This window comes from Osmia lignaria, chromosome 16 (genome assembly GCF_051020975.1).
Source record: "Osmia lignaria lignaria isolate PbOS001 chromosome 16, iyOsmLign1, whole genome shotgun sequence".
Taxonomy (NCBI): domain Eukaryota; kingdom Metazoa; phylum Arthropoda; class Insecta; order Hymenoptera; family Megachilidae; genus Osmia; species Osmia lignaria.
In genome coordinates this window covers 6,564,765-6,586,642 of record NC_135047.1, presented here as the reverse complement: position 1 = coordinate 6,586,642, position 21,878 = coordinate 6,564,765, and the positions used below count along the sequence as shown (strand labels likewise).

Sequence of the window (21,878 nt, the reverse complement as noted above, 5' to 3'; positions counted from 1 at the left end):
AGACGTACACAAGCATTCTGGAGAGGAGTAACTCGCGCGAGCAAAGGCAACGAGCCGGAAAGAGAGGAAGCAGACGTCGAATAGAGTAAAAGACGTTTCAACCGCTTCTGGCTGGTACGTTCTCCGGTTGGTGAAAAGTTTTACGCGATTTTACGTTGCATCATAAATGTGAGGTGTAAATCATGGCTGAATATGCGGTCGATTCTGCTGGTAAAGGTTCGTGGAACCGGCGAGGAAAACGTGGATAGAAAATCGAGAGGATTTCACATTTCCATTCTCTAAATTATTAAACAAATGGAAAGAAAATGATTTTCTAATCGAATAATGGGAACGAAATTACGTAAGCTTCTGTTTGGATCAAACTGTGTCCTATTGTTTGCAAATTAAGATATTAGGTGGCTAATCATTTTTTATGCAAAACGAATGTCATAAATAATCATAGCCCGCTTAAAATCGATTGAAGATTTGATGGAAATCGAGTCCGAGCATTTCCTTGTTCGACTTAGCATAAAAATGATTGATTACATCGCCGGTTGTATAGGATATCGAATCGACATTTCATATGCAACGTCGTGCCGCGTTCCAGCGAGCGTGCAGCTTGCAAAAATCAAACGTCCGGTCATTTTTATGGAACAACATTGACGATGACTGACGCGGGGAACGGTTAAGCGCATTCTCCACCGTCTATCTTTCAATGGTTTATCGTGCGGCCGCAGACATCTGTATATCTAGCAGTACGATGTATGAAATATTTATGTGCAACCCGGCCTTTATTCGCTTGACATCAATGCGCTTCCCCGTTGGTAGCGATGCATCTATATTATCCGATCGAAAATTCATGCGCGCCTCTAATAACGCTTCTGTGCGTTCAATTTTATTTTTCTTCGAAAATAAAAAAAAAAGAAAAGAAAAATCATCAAAGTATCGTCAAGGAATTTTTAATCGTTATCTCTTCTCTTTATTGCGTAACAATATTTAAGGAACGTGTGACGACTCCGAATCGCTTATATCCGCGATGCAGCGCTCGTTCGTCGTTTCACCGCTTTTGCATTTCAATGTTTATAACGCACGCGTTAGCCTCGTGCTCGCACCGAGCCGTTTGCTTTCAATACTTTTTCTATTCCCTTTCTTTCTTTTTTTTTTCGTCTACCTATGTAACAAGCGGCTTACGGTACGAGGTTTAAATATGTTGTAAATTCTTCGCTCGACTGATAGGTTTATCGACAAAGAAGAAGGCACGCGGCGCATCTGAATGTACATACACGTCAGTTGGACGAAGTAATTTATTATTTGAGAAGCATTCGCTGTTAATAAAGGCTGGCACTATGTAGGAAGCTAGACTGTTCGCGGATCGCACAAGAAACAATGACTAAAACGATGCAAAATTAACGAGCATCGTCGAGCAACAAGAGTTTCGTATCGGCTTGTCGTTGTCACTGTTCTTCTTTATTTTTTTCTCCTCTTATTTTTTGGAGCAACATGAAAGATACTAATAGTTGCGGCGATATGATGTTTCTTATTAAGAAACGGTAATAACTCAGGCTTATCGTTCGGATCGAAAGATATCAGTTTGCGATCCAATGACAGAGGAAAGTTTTCAAATGTATCTTAGGAATCGTAGTACAGTTACATGGGAACATTAGTCATTAAAATGTTGAGGATTCGAAAGCACACCTTGTACTAAAGTAATTACACACTGAATTTTATAGATTCGATGATAGGGTATAACACTTGTTAGGATTACTCGTATTATTTTTGGTGAGAATAGCAAATTACTTGCAATTTTAATAATCTGTGGTGAAATTATCATAGAGGTAATTAAAGCTATAATCATCATTCATTTCAGCTACCTATGCTAAGAATAAAAACACCTTACAACTTTTCATGATTATCAGCTTGTATACAATTGTCCTACCTGATAGGGCAAATTCAATCACAGATAGAAAATTACAAAATTGTCTCTGTTATCTGTAGCACTCGATAGCTAATAGCTCAAAGTTCATATTCAGCCTCTAACTCGATGACTTATAGCCAGACGAAATTGTCAGTTAACTTTTACCCTCGGAACCGCGATACGCTTTCTCGTGAATCATATTCGTTTTTCAAAGCGAAACGGGACACGGTTTCGGTCCCGTTACAATTTTTCTTTTTTCGCAGGGCGATTTCGACATCGCGAAACGTTCGACCGCGGGACGCGGAAAGGGTACTTCATCATCGTACGCGAAATGCGCGCGGTAACACGCGCCTTTAAAATTATGCCCGACGTGTCTACTACTTTCACGTGGAATTACATAGCCGAACGAGTTTCGTTCGACGAGCTCGTTCGTAGCTCGCGTGGCTCTTGCAAAATCGAGACAACGATTCGTGGGACACGTAAATGTCGCTCCCTTTAGGGCACGATCGCTTATGATTTCCGACGCACTCTTACTTTCGCTAGACAAAGCTCAACGATTAACTAGCTCCATTCAGTTGCTTGGAAGTATCGCTTTGATACGTATTCAATGAACAGCCTCACGTTTTTGTATTTCCACTGTTCCTCGTTGTTTCAGAAAATAAAAATAAAATGTTGATGTAGGTCGTTTGGAATAAGTTTTAAAGAGTTCTCGGGACTCTCGATCGTGTCTCTCGGTTTGACGAGCTGATCGCAGCAGCAATTTTGAAGGAAATTGAAAGCAATTACGAGCAATTAAGATCAAGGGCCATTGTCATCGCGGTTGAACGAAAGTTTTCCACGGCAGTCGTGCGTGAAATTAAGCAAAAGAGGACAAAGGGAAATCAACAGATAATTGCAAAAAGATTATTATAAACGTTGCTCGCAAACAACCGGAAATTCAAGTAGTTTAGAAGGTGTGGGTAGTCTTCCTTTGATAAAGTAGACGATACTCCGGCATTTCGGTATTCGAATTCGGAATAGGAAGCGAATGTGGATCACGCTAGATAACACATCCTGTGTTTTCAGAATCGTTCAACTTCTGGAACGTGATATTAAAACTTCCACGCTTTGATAAAATTTTTCTTCCGTGTCATTGAACCCGATTGTTAACTCAGATTTAATAATAGATACTCGTGATAACATACTCGTGATAAACCAAATTGCACTGTGTCGAATTTTGGGGAATTATTCGATGATTAAAAGAAAATAATGGAAAATTATTAATTAAATATCATCACTATTATAATTTGGAATTTTGCGAAAGTTCACTGCGACACCCGATGTATTAGCAATATCTCTGATTCTTACTCGATCAATATTCTGGAACTACCATCCAGGTATCATTCGAGTGAATCATAGTACGCGTCAAACACGTCAATCTCTGCATTTAGAAAGCGCGGGCCTGCGTTTTATTTCTTTAATAGAAACACGCTGACGAAAGCATCGATGAGTATCGTCGATTTTAATCTATCTTTACTTTCGGTTGATTTATGTTAGCGTCTTCTATGATAGGTATATTTTAAACCCGTTTTACCTGTGTAATCATCGGAACTGTTCCTCATTCTTTCACTCGAACGTCGAGAATCTTATCTGCCTGTGCAAACCGTTGTGACTTAACTGTGCTCAAAATTGCGACGTTTTATTAGCTTAGTCATAAAGCTACTAGAGTTGAATACTAAGAAGTTGGTCGTGAGTAATCGAGGTATTCGGAATGTAATTTCAATTTCTTCCCAGTTACTGACCCACATTTTCTTTAAATTAGAAATTTTTAAGGAAATTTAGGAGATAAAGTCTTGCTAGGCACGTCTACCGTGGCGATCGACGTGTTAACTGACCCTCGCAGATTCGAAATGATCACGGTCCCAGGCAAATTACATCCTAGTTCATCAAGATGATCCAAGAGAGGATCTCTTCTCGTGACGCGTGTACAAGGAAAAGAATCGTTTCTCCCGGCGTAGAGTTCTGAGAATCTCGCGATGCCTCTAATTAGACAAATAGAGGATGACTGGATCGCGAGGACCGCAGCATCGGTCGTTCATGTAAAGATCCTTGATATATCTTCCTCTCTCTTCTTCGTTTTCTTACGTCCCTAGCTCTGTCGGTGTCTCGCGTCCTTATACATATCGAAATCGACCGCGTGTAAAACCAGTTCTGCGACTCGAGGATCGCGAGAGGATAGAGCACCTTATGCTCGGTACACCAAGCTTCTTCTCGAGCAAAATGGTTCACACTGATCCACCCTTCATTGTATTTTTCATGCCTCTCATTCTCTCCGTTCGCGGCTCGGTTGCCTCGGTTGGATAGTGTAACCCATTCAGGGTATCTTCTCGTTTAGCCGCGTATCGTGTGTCGCTTTTACTTAACAGCCAGCGAGCAATTCGCGTCGTGTACGTCGCGTTCCGAAGTGCTTCGAGACTTCTGCGACGATAGCTCGTCGTCGCTTTCTGGCTGCCAAGTGTTTTCTCGCGTGACACTCTGTTTTACATATAGACAGAGGGAGAGAGAGAGGAGGGTACGAAACGTGACGACGTACGTCGAAGACCCTGCTCCAAAGAGCAGGGTGTTGATTTCATGGAGGATCGAACACGATGATTCCTCGAACCATGGAAAAACATGGAACTCGAACGCGTTACCAGATGATCCTCCTCGTCATTTTGTCACCTTACTATCTGCTAACAGCTGTACAAGCTCGTTCATTTTTTGTTCGCTGCAGGAACAGGGTGGTTTAATGATCATCAGATGTGCTTTATGAAATAGCAGAAAGTATTACACAGTCAGAGCATTAATGGTACCTTTGACCGGCGGTTCAAGCAAACATCGCATTACCATTTGACATTTCATGTGGCGTAACAATCGTGAGGGTCCTGTTGCTCACATTTTTTCACGAATTAACATTGAAATAGTAGTAGTGGTTTCTTTCTTTCGCCGATTATCGTTCCAGATAGGGCGATAAAGTAATTGACGTTCCCCTCGAGTGACATTTCAAACGAAACGGCATTGATCTTATTCCGTTAACACGAGATCGGGCACGCAATTGCGCGGACCTTCGGCCGTCAATCGACTTTTATGAGAATGTCAAAGTACAAAAGACTCGGTGATCCGCGGCGTCGCACAATGCTCGGTTAATTAAAGGATGCTCGCCAGAGAAAGACGTATGCGTGTTGGAATCTAAATCGTGGCACCTCGGTCTTTCGCCGCGAAATCCCCATCGCTCATCGGTATCCCATGAATCCTCTCGCGTCGCCCATCGCTTCTCGCCTAAACAAACACCGCGTCTGATCCGATTCGAGACACGCCACCGTTTCCTTATTCTCCTGCGGCTCAGACGACGTGCCGTTTATTTAAATTGCCCCAATGCATACGGGGCTACGGTTGAAACATTTTGATTTCGCATTATGCCGTTTATTTTACAGACGGATTACTCGCTCGCTGGGTAACCGTTTCTTACGGGATTACGCGAGAAACATGAGTTTCCTGAACCCCATCGCTGATTCTGGTTCGTGGAGGAAGAGATATTCTGTGTGGGCCCGATAGGTTATCGATATCTTATTGATTGGATCGGTGATATATCGTTGAGGATAATTGGAATGAGATTTCTCAGCTATTCACTCGATAAAATGAATCTCGACACTTCAGTCTTTCGCTATGCATCGTTGTTATTTATGTCTTCGCTAATCACAATAATTACGTTCGGTGTCACAATCACTTAATGATAATGATTGCGAAAAATCGACATAGTTGATCCATTAGTCAACGATTGTGGTCGCAGAAGGATTTCCTCAAACGCTCAATTCTTCGAACTAAAACTACAGATCTTGTTCCTTGAATTTATTATCAAATTACACGCGTACTTTGTGAAAAATCGGAAGTTTCGCGTTAATGAATGACACTTATCACGCCATAAACGCTAGCTATAGGTTCTCTAAAACCTTTCATTAAAATCCGAAGGGGCAAATTTAGATCGAACGCAGAGCAAATTCTAACAATAAGTCCGTGGTCCAATAATAACCTTGGTAGTATAATCATCTCGATCCCGTCACCATTTTCAATGTATCCCGGATTCCTGTAAGTGTGCGCCGGGATAATTACACGCTGTGCACAGCGTAACAACATTCAATTAACGATAAAGACGTAATAAGTAACGCAACGTGTCAACATTTTAATGAAGGGAATTACTTAACGACACTTCTAGCGACGCGTCGAGTTACGCCTTTTTGCCACGAACTTCGCTGTCATTAGTTTCGAATTACGCGCCACGCATTTGCTCAACCTATGATTTTTGCCTTCTTAATGAACTCGTACTGTTAGAATGCAAACGGTAATTTTCAACCGTGTGAAAGTAACACGAGTACTTGCTTAACCCTTGATTACTGTGAACCGTGTGTAAGCCGTGTACCTATTTTCCTCAGGATTTTCTTGAAAAAAACTCTAGAAATATGAATATTCGATTGCTAAAGTTTCGACAGTTAGAATCTAGTTAGATGTCGACGCAAACTCGAAGGAGGTTCGTAGACCTCGCTAAGAGATAGGTAACCTTGCAAGGCCTCCTCGCAACCTCTCTCTCGCAGCAAGGAACCCGCTACAAGACATTCAATGGAAGGAGACGAGAAACTGGAAGGAGCTTGGCTGGCCAGGACGTTAGATGCTGATGGTATTTAGCAGCCGTTAAACGGCTCTAAACAACTCTTATGGAATGAGCAGTTTCAACCTCTTCCTTTCTCTTTCTGTCTTCCATAGAATCGACGAGAATGGAGGAACGTTAGGTCTTTTAAACCGCGTTAGGTCGAGCTTAGCCGATTACACTAATTTCGTGAAACCCGTTGTCATCGTTCGCAATCATTGTTTTACCACAGTGTTGCGAATTTCCGTATTTCCCCGAAGAATGTTGCTCGCGGGACAAGAGGAACGAGTACTCGGCGAAACACTCTCAGCCAGTGAATCCGGAGTAGGTAAAGGCAGAGAGTCAAGATCATTAACAATCCTCTCCTTCAGGCATTCTTCGTCACGCTTTACCGATCGATCAGATGTTCCGTCCACCGGTGTGTGTAGTCTCTTTGTGCTTTACCAAGTTCTTGTTGCGGTAGCCAACAGACATGACTCAGACTTTATTAGAGATTCCGTTGAACAACGGGCAAAAAGGTAGCGCGAGAAGTTGCCGTTCCCTCTTTTTGCGTTACTTTACGCTTCGAGGAAGTTACAAGCTACGGGGAACCGGGAAAAAGTTCGCCTGATGATCGGTATTGAAAGGTCGCGAGTTCGACAGGTGTCGCGAGGTATCTGGAACTTTGTTTTAAATTTCCGGATTTCGATGCAAGATTTCTGTTACAAAGAATACGCAGCACCGAAATTCATTTTCTTCCGATCGATCGAGCCAACGCTTTAATTAGCGCCGGGCTGATACGAGCGCTTTGTAATTACCGCTCGTCATTATCATCGCGCTACTCGAGTTGACGAGATGATTACGGGCCACGGACGGAAGTAAATCGCGAGTGGTGCTCGGGCACGGTTCGTAGCCACCGTACAGCCCGGGGCAAGGTGGCACGGATCAGGTAGTGCACCGTGGGGCCGATTAACGCGGTGACGGGTTCGCTTGTACGTACCAAGTTATCGCGCGGCAGATTGAATTTTACCTGGCAAACGTCCGCCTCGCGAGCTTTTTCTTCCCGCTCCACGTCCGCCGTTTTAAACGTTGAGGCTGGTCGAGTCTGCGGATTTACCGCTTTTTCCCCATCGTCCACCGTTTAATCTTCATTCGCACGGTAAACTGCGGCTACGCGAAAAGAAACCCTCGTGTATTTTGTACTTTAGTCTCCATGATCGAACGGTCACGTTATTTTCTCGGCGTTTTTCTTCGATGATATTATTGAGAAAATGGTTCGTGACTCATAGCGGTTTCGACTATCGAGGCTTCGTATTGTAGGCCACTAGGACGTGGATCTGTTTTATGTACACTCGTGTAATTTTAGATTTCAATTTTGCGGTAGAGCTATGATGCTTATTTCTAGTGAACATAAGCTTTCAATTATTATCACAGAATAATTGTTTGAATTTGAGTCTGCGAGGAACCTTGAAAATCATAATGGTTCTCGCTGAAACACCCGCAGTAATAGATTTTGCCATTTTCCTTAGGGAAATCTACTTTGCTCAATACTGTACATCATTATTCTTTAGTGTCCATACGAATGATTCTCACGTTGAAAGAATCAAGTATCGGTATTAAGGTAAACCAGTACCACATCGTCGTTAATGTTCGGATAGAAGGATCTCTTTGCCGATGTATAACGGCACCTCAACACGATTATTAAAAATGGTCGTTAAATAGGCTCGAATTTTTGCCTGTCCATTCCGCAGAATATTCCACTGAAATGATACTTTCTGGCGGGAGTAGGTCGGAAGTCGCAGCTGATCATACGCGAAGAGGATTTTCTTTTCAATGCGGAACGTCTGTTCTTATCTTTAGCATAAATTATTCAAATTACGAAACGATAACCGCGACAGTGTTGGGAAAGATAGGTGGAGGTATGACTGGTGAAAAAAAAGGGAGCAACTGGAGTAACGAAGTAATCGGTGCGTGGTTCTACGATATCTCTCGCGTGCGAAGGATATCACGAGAAGAGAATAAGAGGCAATAGTTCCTTACGAACGGATCCTCGGTAGTTTCGAAACTGGTTTCGGATCGCGGCGACTAATTGGAATTAAATGCACCTCGCTCCCCACTTCATACCGTTGCTGACGGTCCAATGATAAATGCTGAGATAGCGACAATAATTAGAGGTACACGGTATATCCATTCCTACGCAAAGCCGCTCCACACCGGGACACCTTGCCGTCACAATCGTCTTCCTTTGGCTAGTTAATCAATGGCTACGATACTCTAGCTCGAACACTGATAAACTTCAAAATAGAATAAAAAAATGTAGTTAAAAAAATAAATATATACGTGGATACACGATTTACATAAAGGTGTATTTGAATGAAAAAGAAATTGATTGGAGATGTCACCACATGGTCATTACTCAAAGGATTGACACTAACGAACATCATAATCAAAAATTTTTTAATCAACTCCAAAGTCGCAACGGGTTAAGGCTTGACGAGTTAACAGCTTCCTATTAAGAATTTCAAAACGTCGAAAGGATCAGTGTAACGCATGCGATAAGAGGTACACCTGCGTTACTAGGAAGCCTAGCATCTCGACGCATCGATAATGAAAATGTCAAATATAATTTCCTCCAGACGTAGGTGTATTCTGCAACGGCGAAGACGAGGGTTATCGATAAAGTTCAAAGTTTGACGGGTTTCGCGGGGCCCAGCTAGCCGTCCCGGGCTCTCCCAGCGATGGAAGCAATCCGTGTACCTGTCTCGTTGTACCTTTCATTACTCAACTAAATGTACACAAACGTTTAACGAGTGTTAAACCCGTAAAGGTGTTGCTGACACTGCGTGAGCCCGACGCCTCCGCTTCTTCTCGCCGAGGTATATTCCGTTAGTTTCTCCGAGTGGGGTACATAGGCTCGCAATCCAGCCAGCAAACAGAAACAGTTTCGTGTTATTTAAGAAAAATTGCTTGCTTGACAAGAGAATTAGCGGCTCTTTTATGCTCATAAACATCGTTTCTATTATACATACGTCTGTGTTTGAACAGTGGAATCTCGATTATTGGAAAATTCATTATCATAACGCGAATATTTTTGCGTTCGATTTCTGTGTACCTCGATAACGTGACGTTTCGACTATATATTCTGTTGAGAAGCCATGAAAGTCTGGCACGTAATCGAATTTTATTATCACACGATGTGTCGTGCAAAGCGAGTTAGCGTGACAACAATACGCAGGAACGTTCGAAAGCGAGCGTTAAGTGGTTTCCGGTCATTTTACGTGGATTACGAGGGACGTGCGTTACGCAAGCCGAAGCGTATTATTATCCTTCTATTTTCCGTCGTAAACGAAGCGACTGTGTTGACTTTTACACGTTTTATCAGCTGGTGTGATCTGGAAATTCATTTGAAGCCCACATCCAGGAAGCGTGACCGGACACTTGATAAACCGTGATGATAGGGTCGTATCATCCAGTGATGAAAGTTGAGGAAAAAGAAGTTTAATGAATTTTTACACCGCCCGCATGGGTGTATCATTTCTATCAGTTACTATCCTCGGAAAATTTAAGAGGAAATTGAAATCTGGACCACCCGCGTGTTTATTCGTCGACATGTATTACTAAACTCGAAAGAACAATACCCACCGCGAATCATTGTCACGTCGTGGCGCCAGCACCGCTTACCTAATTATCTATCATAGTACTTTTAAGAAAAATCGAGTGTGTTGCTCGATTGTATCAGTGCCTAGTATAAATATGGAAAAGGCGTTTTGTACGTCCTCCTCTCCCGTCTCTCCAGACTCGCCATCTAATAATTTGTTTTGCAAACGAGCCTTAAGGTGTGCGATAAGCATGACTGGTCGATGAAGCTTGTCATGCGGATTCCTGTCCCCCCTGTATCTTACCCTCTCTCTCATACTTCCGTTTTCTCCTGTTCTGATGCACGCCTTATGTGTACCAACCTGTCGAATCGGTTGCAACTCGACTTGTCCCTTCGGACGGAAGAAACGAGGAGGACAGTCTATCCGGTGGAGATACGATCGATCCTTCTTGCGTGGGTGATTGATCGACGATTCAGGTAACTCGCCCTCACCGACGAAACTTTGCATACTGCGTGCCTTACCGGTTCTTAATGCTCGCGTGCACACTGATGCTTTGCGGTAAGACGCTTTGAGTTCACGATAAGAACGCGTTATGAAGTTTCACGATCAAGTTCGCCGGAGTCGTTGGCAAGTTTGATCGAACTTGTCCCCTGTGGTTTTCTTGATATCGATCCAGACATCTACTCAAACTTTATTTGATGTTCAATATTTTGGGAGCTGGTTAATTACTCTTAGATTTTTCTTAACGGATGTTCCAAAAAATGATACTTTCACGTTTCATCAAGTAGTATAAACCGGCGCGACGTCCACGAGGGTGGTAAACCTCAAGTGGTCGATGGAAGGGGATAGTTCCCGCGAACGATCCAAAGTTCTCACGCGATTCGATTGCGCAAAATATCGATGTCCTCGCGAGCAAGGTCCCATGATAGCGATCGGCATTGATGCACGCACGCGAGACACGCATCTCTGTCGCAGGTTGGGTAGCAGGCTGGCGTGCCGAACGACCGCAATTAACCTTACGTAACTTGTCGGTGGCTCTTTCCTGGTGGCCTCAACGGCTGTTCGCCGGGAAGATAAACTGCACACAATGCGTCGCACGGAAGGCAGGGTCCGCGTCGACGCTTGGAACCGGCCTGAAAACCAGAAGAACGGTGTCCTCCTCCGTCGTTCTCGCTCATCCGGCGATAATTGTTTTTAGCGCTTGCACGCCACCAGGAAGGCGGACACAACTGGGCACACGCTAATCGAAATCGTAAATCCGGTTGATAAGAAACGCGTTGCAGTTCCACGTACGCGATGTATTCTCCACCGTTCGACGATTCTTCTTTCTATGTTACATTATGATCCGGTTTCGATACGCTGGGCAGATATTTTTCTCACACTGTCATTAACGAGCATAGGTTTCTATCCGATAAGGGAAGGGGTTCATATTTTCCTTGAACTTATTGTAAGATACGGATGAATTCGTTTCTTCCAGGCGCCAGTCGTCGCGACGACTGGTTCTTGAACTTTGCACTCGATTCTACATGTCGGCCGATTATGTATTCTTAATGGAGAATAGTAATTAGTGCCAGACAATGTTTTATGATTTAATGACTATTGACATAGGTAGATGGAATAAAGTCTTTCTGCATACAGAATGATAGAAAATAGATGGACGTAAAATTATTTCATCATAAAATTGTTAAGAAATTATATTTAAGTACGAGTTGATAAATGATTTCATAAATTTTGACTGGCACTGGTAGTCCTAGAAGTGGATGAAATAATTAAATATGATGCATGGCTACTCTTATGAGTAGATATAATGGTTACAAGTGATGCAGGCAATAAGTTACACTCTCGAAGGATAAGAATCCAAGCAAGAGAGAAAGTGGTCAGTTGTTATTGTCAAAATTTTGGCAGTGCTCCAAGTAAATCGCGCGAGCAGATGCAGATGAAACAGTGCTGTCTTATTCTACAATAGACGAACAGTTGTTCGAGGTGCAATTAAAGAGCTAAAAACAGATTTTCTGTCGGCTATTAAAATTTCATCGCCCCTCTCGTGTTTACTCGTGTTAGAATCTCAGTTCTTGCGTTAGATATTACACGCGTCGCAGCATCGATGATCACTGTAAATTTCATATTTCAGTGTTAATATGCGATGACGCAGTCAAAAATTCACTTTGCACGTTCTGATCGTTCAAACATCACCTGAGTAGGATTGTTTAAATAGGTTTTAGAGTGTACGGGAATCGAGGGCAAGCAATTTGAACATTAAAAACCGTGACGTCAAAATAAGATACACTCATTATAGGATGTTTCGCTGACACAGTGAAAGCTTTCAAAGATAATATCTTGAGTATTGCACGTGTTGTTCACTTAACAAAACATAATATTTTGAGAAAACTAGTGGGCTTGAATATTATTGTGACTATAAATAATGGGTAACTCTAGCCTTTGCATTATCAAACCAAAAAATGTCTACTTTGTGGAGGAAAGATTGTCCCCCTTCTTCGGGCTAGTTAGAGGAATCGCGAGTAGAATTACCGCCTGTCTGCTCGACAATGTCGGCGTAGGACGTGGGAATTTGTGACTGCCGATAGGTCAGCAATGAACGCCTATTTAAGTAGCCATGATAGAGGTATCACTAACAGAATTACGGTTTGCTGTGAAATTTACACTCAAACGCGGGGAGGAAGTATTTTATTACACAATTTTTATGAAAGATTTATCAGCAGACCTTAAGCTCCAAACCCATATAGAATCTCATTAAATCTTGTCGAATTTTGATATTTTGAAATGGGTCAATTAGTATGCAACAATAATTAATCTCAATAATTGACACGGTGTAACACTTCTCCAAATGTTTACGCGTTTCGAAATTTCCTGAACATTTATAAACTCGTAGAACGTCGGATACTTCTGAATCGAGGACACCGATTGCCGAAAGCAGGAAACGCAATTACGTGGCGAGGACAGGGATACCGTTAATTGCTAAAATCCGTGATGCGGTGGCTCGTTTTAATTCGGCGCGTCTCGTCCGCCGACGAAAACACACGTCGGTCGGTGAAATTCCAGTCGACGACCGTTCTTGCCTGCTTGGCTGCCTGTCACCGAGACGGCGTGGGACGTGAGAATTTGTGGCTCGCGATAGGGAGACGAGGGGCGTCAGAATGCCTCGCGAATAACTACGATACCACCGATGCCTCGTGCTATCGATAGCTCGGCTCGATCGAATGCCAGTCGCGAACGTAGCTTGAACGACTGACTTGAATGAATTAATATGAGCTCGGGATTTATGGGGTTAGACCACCTCGATGAATTTAAAAATACTGCAAAAAATTTTTAAAAATTTGATACTTCTTTAATTTGTCAAAGTGGTATAACCCTTTAAAAAGGTACACTGCCCTGGGGCTTCTAAAAATGAGTAAAGTTAAAGAACTTTTTTCAAAAATAATTATTGAATCTTTTTTAAATTTTACACTTCAATTTTTTAAAGATGAATCTACACTATTGAGCATAGCAGGATTTCCTTGAAAGCCTGATCGCGAATGTACATACAGGCAGCAATGTCTGTCTGATCGAACCATTCCGTATCTACTTCGTGTCTGACCGGCTAACACCGAGCAACCTTTATCTACTTAAAAGAAATCATTTAGCGGTCAATTGACTCGTGATCTCTTCGTTGTCGCCACGCTTCACACCTGGGTGGCTATTGCAGAAGTGTAGACTGATCGTGTTAATTACAAACGTCTCGGAGCAAGCGCCAAAGCGGCGCCTCGAATCGTGACACAAAGCTCGCGACGGCAATGTAATTTTTTTTTCTTCTTATTTTTCACCGTTCTTGGAGCGACAAATATACGATGGTCGCGTTGAAACCAAGACGCTAATCGTATTCCCGCTAATAAATCAACGTCGATCGAGAAACTGGTCTACGAAAGCAAACAGGCGGACCCGCCGCGTTCGAACGATACGCGAACCGTTTCGATTATTCCGCTAAAAATGAATTAAATATCGATGTTGCGCGTTGCCGTCACAGATGGTTAACGAGCCTCGTGGACAGACAGGCGGATATATGGACACACATCTAATCACGATTTTACGGAATCGTTTCGTACGCGGACGGTGTCCTGGACGACGCTTAGACGCGCGTTCACGTGTCGGCTTGTAATTATCCAGAACGTAGTTTCCATCATTCAACGTCTCAATTTTACACGAACGTAACGAAAGAGAGACACCGTCGCGTTTCACCTATGCTTCGATCACGTCGAAACGTTTTCTGTTTATAAACGACCGCTTTCTAACTATATTATTACCGTTATCTCTGATCACTGGCTAGGCTTAATTAAAAGTTGGATCAATTAATTTCACGGTAGAGCGACGGAGCTTAATGATACATTTATCGGTCGCCACCGAATTATCTGATTGGAGTAATGTTATAATTTGATTTTAATACATGGTTTCTATATTTTTTCCTAATTTCTTTTAAATGAATTTTAATCTTGTTACGACGACATGAAGTCGTATATAATACATTGAATTCTGATTATAATTTTGTCAAAATTTATTTGATATTGATTAAAGTTGAAATAGATAAGTATTAAACCTTGACTTCTCACGGCACGAAACACATTAAGAGTTCGAGTGTATCAAGTGCAATTCTCTGGCGTGTAGATCGTAAGATCACGATGACGTTACTCGGGCATCATCGTTCACCTGTGAAATCACCTGACGTATTGGGTGCCGGCAGGTTGTGCCTTGATCAGACATCCGGCGATTTTCTAATATTACGTCCTCGCCTAGCGAGCGGTTCGTGTTCTCATGCATGACTTTATTGTTGGCGAGCTCGTTGAATGAAACGGCGCTCGTATCATGTCCTATAAGTATCCCACTTGACTCGGCACAATCGATACACGATCTTGCTGTAGATCGGCTCGATCGTGATTCAAGCCCCGCTGATAGAAACTCGTTGGCCCGTTGAACTTTAAAATGCTGCCAGAACCCGAGAAAACCCATTTAACCCGTTCACGTGGAAACGTTCTATGGAACATATCTGTGCTCTATGGTGTTTCTCGAGGAAATGGACGAAACTGTACAGCGTACAGTTTACTGAGTTTCTCGACAGGAAATGATTACGAAATAATTATGAAATTCGCATGCGTACGCTCGTGAAGGTATCTAAAGTTTCTTCGAGTATTCGCATCGACTCGTTATGAAATTCAAGCAGGGTAAGAATAAAGGAAGAGAATGGGCGAGAACGTTAATCAATCCGTAGCTAGAGAACAATGGTGGGACGGTAGTTTATACGGGAAAAACTGGCACAGAGTGTGGCAAGTAATTTCAGATTAGCCTTCTCGCGTTTCGGGCGGGCTAATCCGCGGAATATAATTAGCTCGGGTGACTAACGCGAACGGTTCTGCTAAATTTAGCCAAATGCAATCATAACTAAGCGCAGGTGGCCATTTTACCCTTTTCAAGAGTTTGACATGCCAGGATTATACGAACTGCTACAACGTGGCTGCTAGTGAGTCACACTAGGACTAATTATAATCCTTTCGCTCGTAGGTATCCTTCGGAACACCTTTTGTTCTGCTCATTCGTCGTTCGAAACGTTAATTTGTAACCCCGTCGTAATGATATTAATTTACGGGCTCTTTTGAAGAGCAAATACGAATTAAAATAGATGGAAATCCTTTAGGACCTCAGTAAATCATTAAGGTCTCCCGTTTGGTTTTGGTTGTCATTTCGGTAATGTGTAACCTTCGGACGGCGAATCTTACAGCTTCTTTTACTGGTGTTAAATTGTAGATAATAAAATAGCTTGAAATTAAAACCCTGATACCTAGAATTAACCGGAATCCCACTTTGTCAATTCATAAAATAATTCTGTTATTTTGATAACAAACGGCCATGAAACGAGAGCATTACACCATCGTCAAATGGCGCCATGATGTAATCCCGATATACAGCATGATCTCAGAGGTCACGGAATTAACCAAGCATTATCAGAGATTCTGGTTACTTCGTATTTGTAACTATTTACCAGTCTTTTCGCCACTGAATCACACGGATCGTGCGTTACTTCTGTTACAGGTGCAGAAGAAAATGCGCGTGAGGTCAAGGTGACGGCAGAGCATGGAGAGCATGCAAGATAGCGGCGGGCTAAGGGTCGATGGCTCGAAAGGAAGTGTCGCGCCTGGTTTATCCAGCTCGAAAACGGTGAATCAGTTGAAAATAGTGGAAGGTAATGATGAAAGTGGCAAGCTGTTAAACGACAGTAAACAGGAGATGGATCCTTACAAGGAACTGGAACTGTACCTCGCCAAAGTAAACGTGAGTCATTTATTAAAAATATTTTACATAATTAATTTTATACCACCATTTTGCATCATGTTGCAGCTCAAAAAAGTAGATATTTTAAATTGGTTTGAAATTTTTTATGGTACCCTACCATTTTTTAGAATATCTGCTAATTACCTATTATGCTAATTACCTATCAGATAATTAATGTTTCTAATAAAATGACATCTCGTGCACAAAATATGTTTCGAACGTGACGCAAGATGGTTCAATATTTAGGGATCGATCATCTTTTTTATCGATTCCCTCGTTGCGAAGGGGTATTCAAACGATCCCAACAGGCGAGCATGCACAACAAATTGAACGTGACGCCATGATCGCCATGCAAGATTCCAAAACACGTTTCGTCCCTAACCGCCTGGTCCACCTCGTGGTACGTCGGCCAGTTGGTCGTCTTCTTATTTTCTCATACTTTCCTTCTTTTTCTTCATTTTGTATTTCCCTACCGCGGGTACAGATGTTTTAGAGACTTCGATCACAGGAATTAACGCGTTGAATGACACCCGAAAGGGCAGGCCAGTTTTCGCCTCCCCTATGCCATAGTAATAGTGTACTTTTTACTAACTTCATTTTTTTTAAATTTCTGATAAAACGATTCTAAAAAGTCGTAGTAAAAAAGTTGTAATGTTTTGTGAGGAATGTGTTGATATACCTTATCTCTGTTTACAATGTTTCAATACGTTCATCGTAACATGGGTCTAAAAATAGAATTATTTAAATGCTCTGTGATGCATCTGTGATGCATTGATTATCATAACATTAACAATATTGACAATTTTTAAAAATATTATGATTTATTTGATTTATGAGCATCATTAGTCATCGATAACCCCACGTCATTCAACGTGTTAAGTATTGACTCTTGGTAGCCTTCTTTGCTCCAAAAAAGACGAATCTTTTAATCCAACAGAAATCTAAGGTATGGTTGCCTTCCAGAATTTCTCTCATTCCGTATTCACGTTTTATCAAAGGCATTTTACAACATGCAAGCATTGCGTCATCGGAATGGTATCGCGGCCGCGCAATCGAGACTTATTAGCTCGTCGAATTCCCTCTTACTCTCGTCGCTGGTACCTAAATTGGTACACCTGTTCCAGAATCTCGGCCCATCGAATTAAACGGTGGGACGAGAGAAAACGCGCGACCGGTTCTCATTCCAGAGCCCAAAGCTTGTATGTAGTCGTTCCACGTCAAATCGCACATTATTGAACCTCATATCCGTGGATTTTTGTCGAAATTTACATTTGTCAATTATTATGTGGGAACTACTTAACAGTTGTTGCAGTTTGTAGCTACATAGTAGTTTCATTTGAATAAATGAAACTTACAGACGTTTCTACGATAGGTACCTCGGCGCACGCGAATGAATCGCTTTTCTGTGGCATTCCTTTTTGCAGCTGGGCAAATATTAGCTTGTGTTTTTTAGTTATCGCGGAACATGGCAGATAGAGTAGTTAAACATCATTCCGTTCTCTGTTTCATGCTTGATGTTTAGGTACAATTGATATTACAACGACGAATCATTCGGATTATGACATTCTCTCGAGTTCGTCGTACCCTTGTTTATTTGCCTTTTATACCGAGTGTCTTCTTTCCTCGGGAACTACGAAACACCATCGATCCCAGCCTCTCGACAAATATCCCGAGTAGAGGAAGAAGTGGCGAAAAGGTTTGAGGTCAAAGGCCACAGAAGGGTCGCGGATAAAAATGTTCCTCGTCTCCGTTTGCTTGTCGACCGTCCGGTTCGCACGATCATGGAAAAGAGCAAAAAAAGCTCGTGTCATCGAGCAAAAAGCATGAGAGAGGAGAGAAAAGAGATCCGTTTAAGTCATCTGTTGCTCAGCTTGTCGCTCCCATCGTCTTTCTAGGCGAAACCGTACACGTTACTCGAGCCTTTATGTGTAGCTGCGTTACGTGTCTTCCACGGGCGAATTAATTGCTTCGCGGGCAATTAATTAAGCGGCTACGTTGAACGAGCGGAATTAATTGGACAGACGGTAGTCGGTTGTTGGATCTGGCGAGACTGTTTCAGGAAAACGTATCCGATGAGTGTGTGAATGGAGGTGCAATTAAGTTATACTTAAAGAAAATTGATTATATTGTACTTAACACTTTGGATTACTGTTAAAAAAAATAGATTACAATATAATCATAATCTAAACTAATAGTATCTCCTGCAATTTTCAGTCGAGTCTCAATTACTTGTCCCGTTGATATAACCGCCTGACGAACTAATTAGAATAATGAACGTCCACTTAAGGCCAAAGCTTGCGCGGCTCGAACTTTATTCCGTACAACATGCGATTCGCTCGAAGTTGCCGGACAATTAATTAATGAGAGCAATTCGCCGACAGTCCAGTACAATTAATCGGTTAAATTAATTGGTGGGCGACCGTTGGTCATTCTGTGAGTCGAAGAATTCGTGGCAGTTCTGTAAACAGAATCTCTCGTATTTCGTCGGAAGAGAAACGAACTGATCTACTTCAACAGTTAAGTTCAGACCGATCGAGAAAGGTCATTTCGCGTGTACCAAAATTAGAGCCAATCTCTGTGTTTATCGACGTTTCAAGACACTCTCTGCTTCTTGGTGCATTTGAATGTCTTCCGGCTAAAGCATCTGCGATATTAGAGAAAACGTGCAATAACAGGGTTTGATGGTTCGAACCAGACCCGACTAGTTGATGGTTTTATAGGAAAATCATATAAGTGAAGCTAAACTTTATATAGAAAGACGTATACCAATTTAAGAATACAAATGACTAGTTTCACTCAAAAAGGAGTCACGTTGCTAGTTGGAATGTTGTCCACGGTTAATTAATTAAGTGGCCAACAGTGTTGCGGTTTGTAGAACGATTATGCCACCGACTGTAAGATCGGCGAGCACGGGAATGTCGTTGGTCGTGGCAGCGATCAGCTTCTATTATTCCTACGCGATTTACGCCTCCGTGAATGCAACCGAACTACACGTCGCTTGGGAAAGGCGCGTGGGAGGGACAAACCGTGTAACAGATTGCTCGAAAGACCGATCAACTCGCTCGGGATTATTGCTTAACGATCGTATATCCCGAGAAATGTTTTGCGGTTGACGATTGGCAGCCGCGACTTCGAGTTCCCTGCCACGCTCACCTGTGCCAGCTCAGTCAGTAGGTCGCCGAAAGTGATCTCGCTTTTTACCTACCCTTCGCGGGTTCTCCATTGAATTTTCTTGTACATTTTTTCTATGTAAAGTCAGGATTCAAAATAGAATTTTGTTAAATTTCTCAACGATGCAAGTGAAAGTTGGAGATTTATTAATTAGTATCGATAGGCATCTGAAAAATCTGATGGTTACTTTTGGAACTTACGTCAGAAGGCAAGAGATACTGGTTTGGACAACTTTTTTCATCGTTCCTTTTAAAATTTTACGTTGGTTGATCATTTTGGCTGGCCTTGTCCATAAATTTGGGCGCGTGGTCTATGATGTGGTAATTGATCGATGATAATCAGATTGTTACATCAAGTACGATGTTCTACGCATGATCTTGCAATACCTTGAATTTCCACGATAAAATGTTAGAAATATAAATCTAGCCAGGAAATAAAATAGAAATGAATGTTTCTTCACTCTTCAAAGTACGAGTTCTCATGCTCGGTTCCCATAATCCAGCCTCGTTCAAAGGCTTAAAATTTCAATCAACCCCCACGATGTCGGGGACACGAATTTATTCCGCTCGAATCCGTCCGCTCGTACGCGTACGCGTTACCGAGATCTCGAGATAGCTATGCAGAGATAGAACATTCCCGCGTGAGAAGTGCAGCGAACGTTGGTGCATTTACGCTTCAGGTCGTCGCGTTCCGTTCTGATTATTATCCGCGAAACCTCGAGCAGCACGCGTGTGCTATCGCGCCTCGCCGCGAGACGTATTTGCATGAGGACGTAGTTTCGAGTGGTGCCTTGCGAATCCTCCTCGAAAAACAGACGAATAATCATTTTTCTCAAAAGAAACGCATTTTATTCATTTTATTCAAATTAGAAAAAAATCATACGATCAGCCTATAATTGCCTAAAATAATATACCAGAGCACTTAGAATAATAAAGTCATTTTATCAGCTATCCGAATCAGTCTGTAATTTAACAGAGTCTTCTTCTAAATATTTTCAAGTCATCCACGGATAATAAAAATTTGCTGTATATAAATATTTCGTGATACGACGCAACCGGAGAACGTAGCACGCGAGAATGAATTCGCAGAAATGTCGCGTGGCTGTGAAGAAAAACAGACACGGCTATGTTCTTCGCTAAAATGTAGCCGAATAAAATTGTTATGGCGATTATCGAACGTCAGCTCGTGGCAACTGGTGGCTAAGCAAATGGTCCGGATCGACGTGGAAATATAGGGATACGGTAAATTCGCGAACAGGTTGTGTTTTGCATCGGGAATGCTTTCGCAGTTCGCGTGCGACATCGAGATACGCGGCCAAATGGAACACGGTCGATTTCTGGCGAAACGGATCGCAGTTAGGTGTCGTTGCTGGGACGTCGGCCAGTTCGAATAAGGAATTGCAAAGGCTGCTGAGATCAGCCACGCTCCGAAACACGAACACCGGAAATCTGAACGCCTCCGTTTATTCGACTCGAAAATACATTTCCCCGGCTCGAGATTCTTATATTGAATTTGCAGCCTGGCAACGACTATCGCGAAATTATACAAACGTTTATTGTCGATGTTCAGCCTTGAAGGCTTACGATAACACAGATAAATATTAAAATCGCTCTGGATACGTGGCCATACATGTTGGTTAAGATAATCGAAGTTTAGCATTTATTTCAATAACTTTATTCCGTTTTGTTGAAGATGTTAGATAGTTCAGTTACCATTATTTAAAAAAATATATTTGTTATAGCAATTTGTTCGACAACAATTTTCCTTTAACAATTTTTTAAAATCAACCCTCTATTTTATCATCAATTGATTGGTAGAAGTAGTTGTTGACTGAAGATTAATTTAGAATACCTTGTGTCTCTATTCAACTACTTTACTCCTGATTAAATGGCATAGATCACGTATGCGGAAAGAATCTCCGTTGGGGGCGAGGGCCTCTGGCCACCGAAGAGAATTCCAAAGAGTTTCGAGATACCAGGAACCCCCTCGAGTCATCCAGCCGGATGTCATTCCGTATTCCAACATTTCCCCCCTGTTGTCGCGCTCAGGCGCCGCATTCTAACTCTTCGTTTCTTCATTTTGCATCGAAAGATTTTATCTGGTTACGTCGCGCGTCACTCTAGAAGACGATTTATATCGTGATACATTGATACCAGTACTGGTGTGATCAATATAAGCTTGAGAATATCAATAGATTCGATAGGGAATCATCGTCTCAGTGGAATTGAACGTTTCTCCTTTAGGGAAAGATTCTATTGTA

General features: G+C 42.2%; 1 protein-coding gene across 3 annotated transcripts in view; it reads left to right on the top strand.

Moving 5' to 3' along the window:
* The window catches only part of cv-c (RhoGTPase activating protein), a 214,253-nt gene that overhangs the window by 5,624 nt on the left and 186,751 nt on the right, over positions 1–21,878 (top strand). For all 3 annotated transcript variants that reach the window (XM_034316566.2, XM_034316567.2, XM_034316564.2), the window contains exon 2: positions 16,208–16,447. In XM_034316566.2, coding sequence (XP_034172457.1) covers positions 16,250–16,447 — 198 coding nt within the window. In that variant the 5' untranslated portion in view covers positions 16,208–16,249. The remainder of the gene's footprint in view (positions 1–16,207; positions 16,448–21,878) is intronic.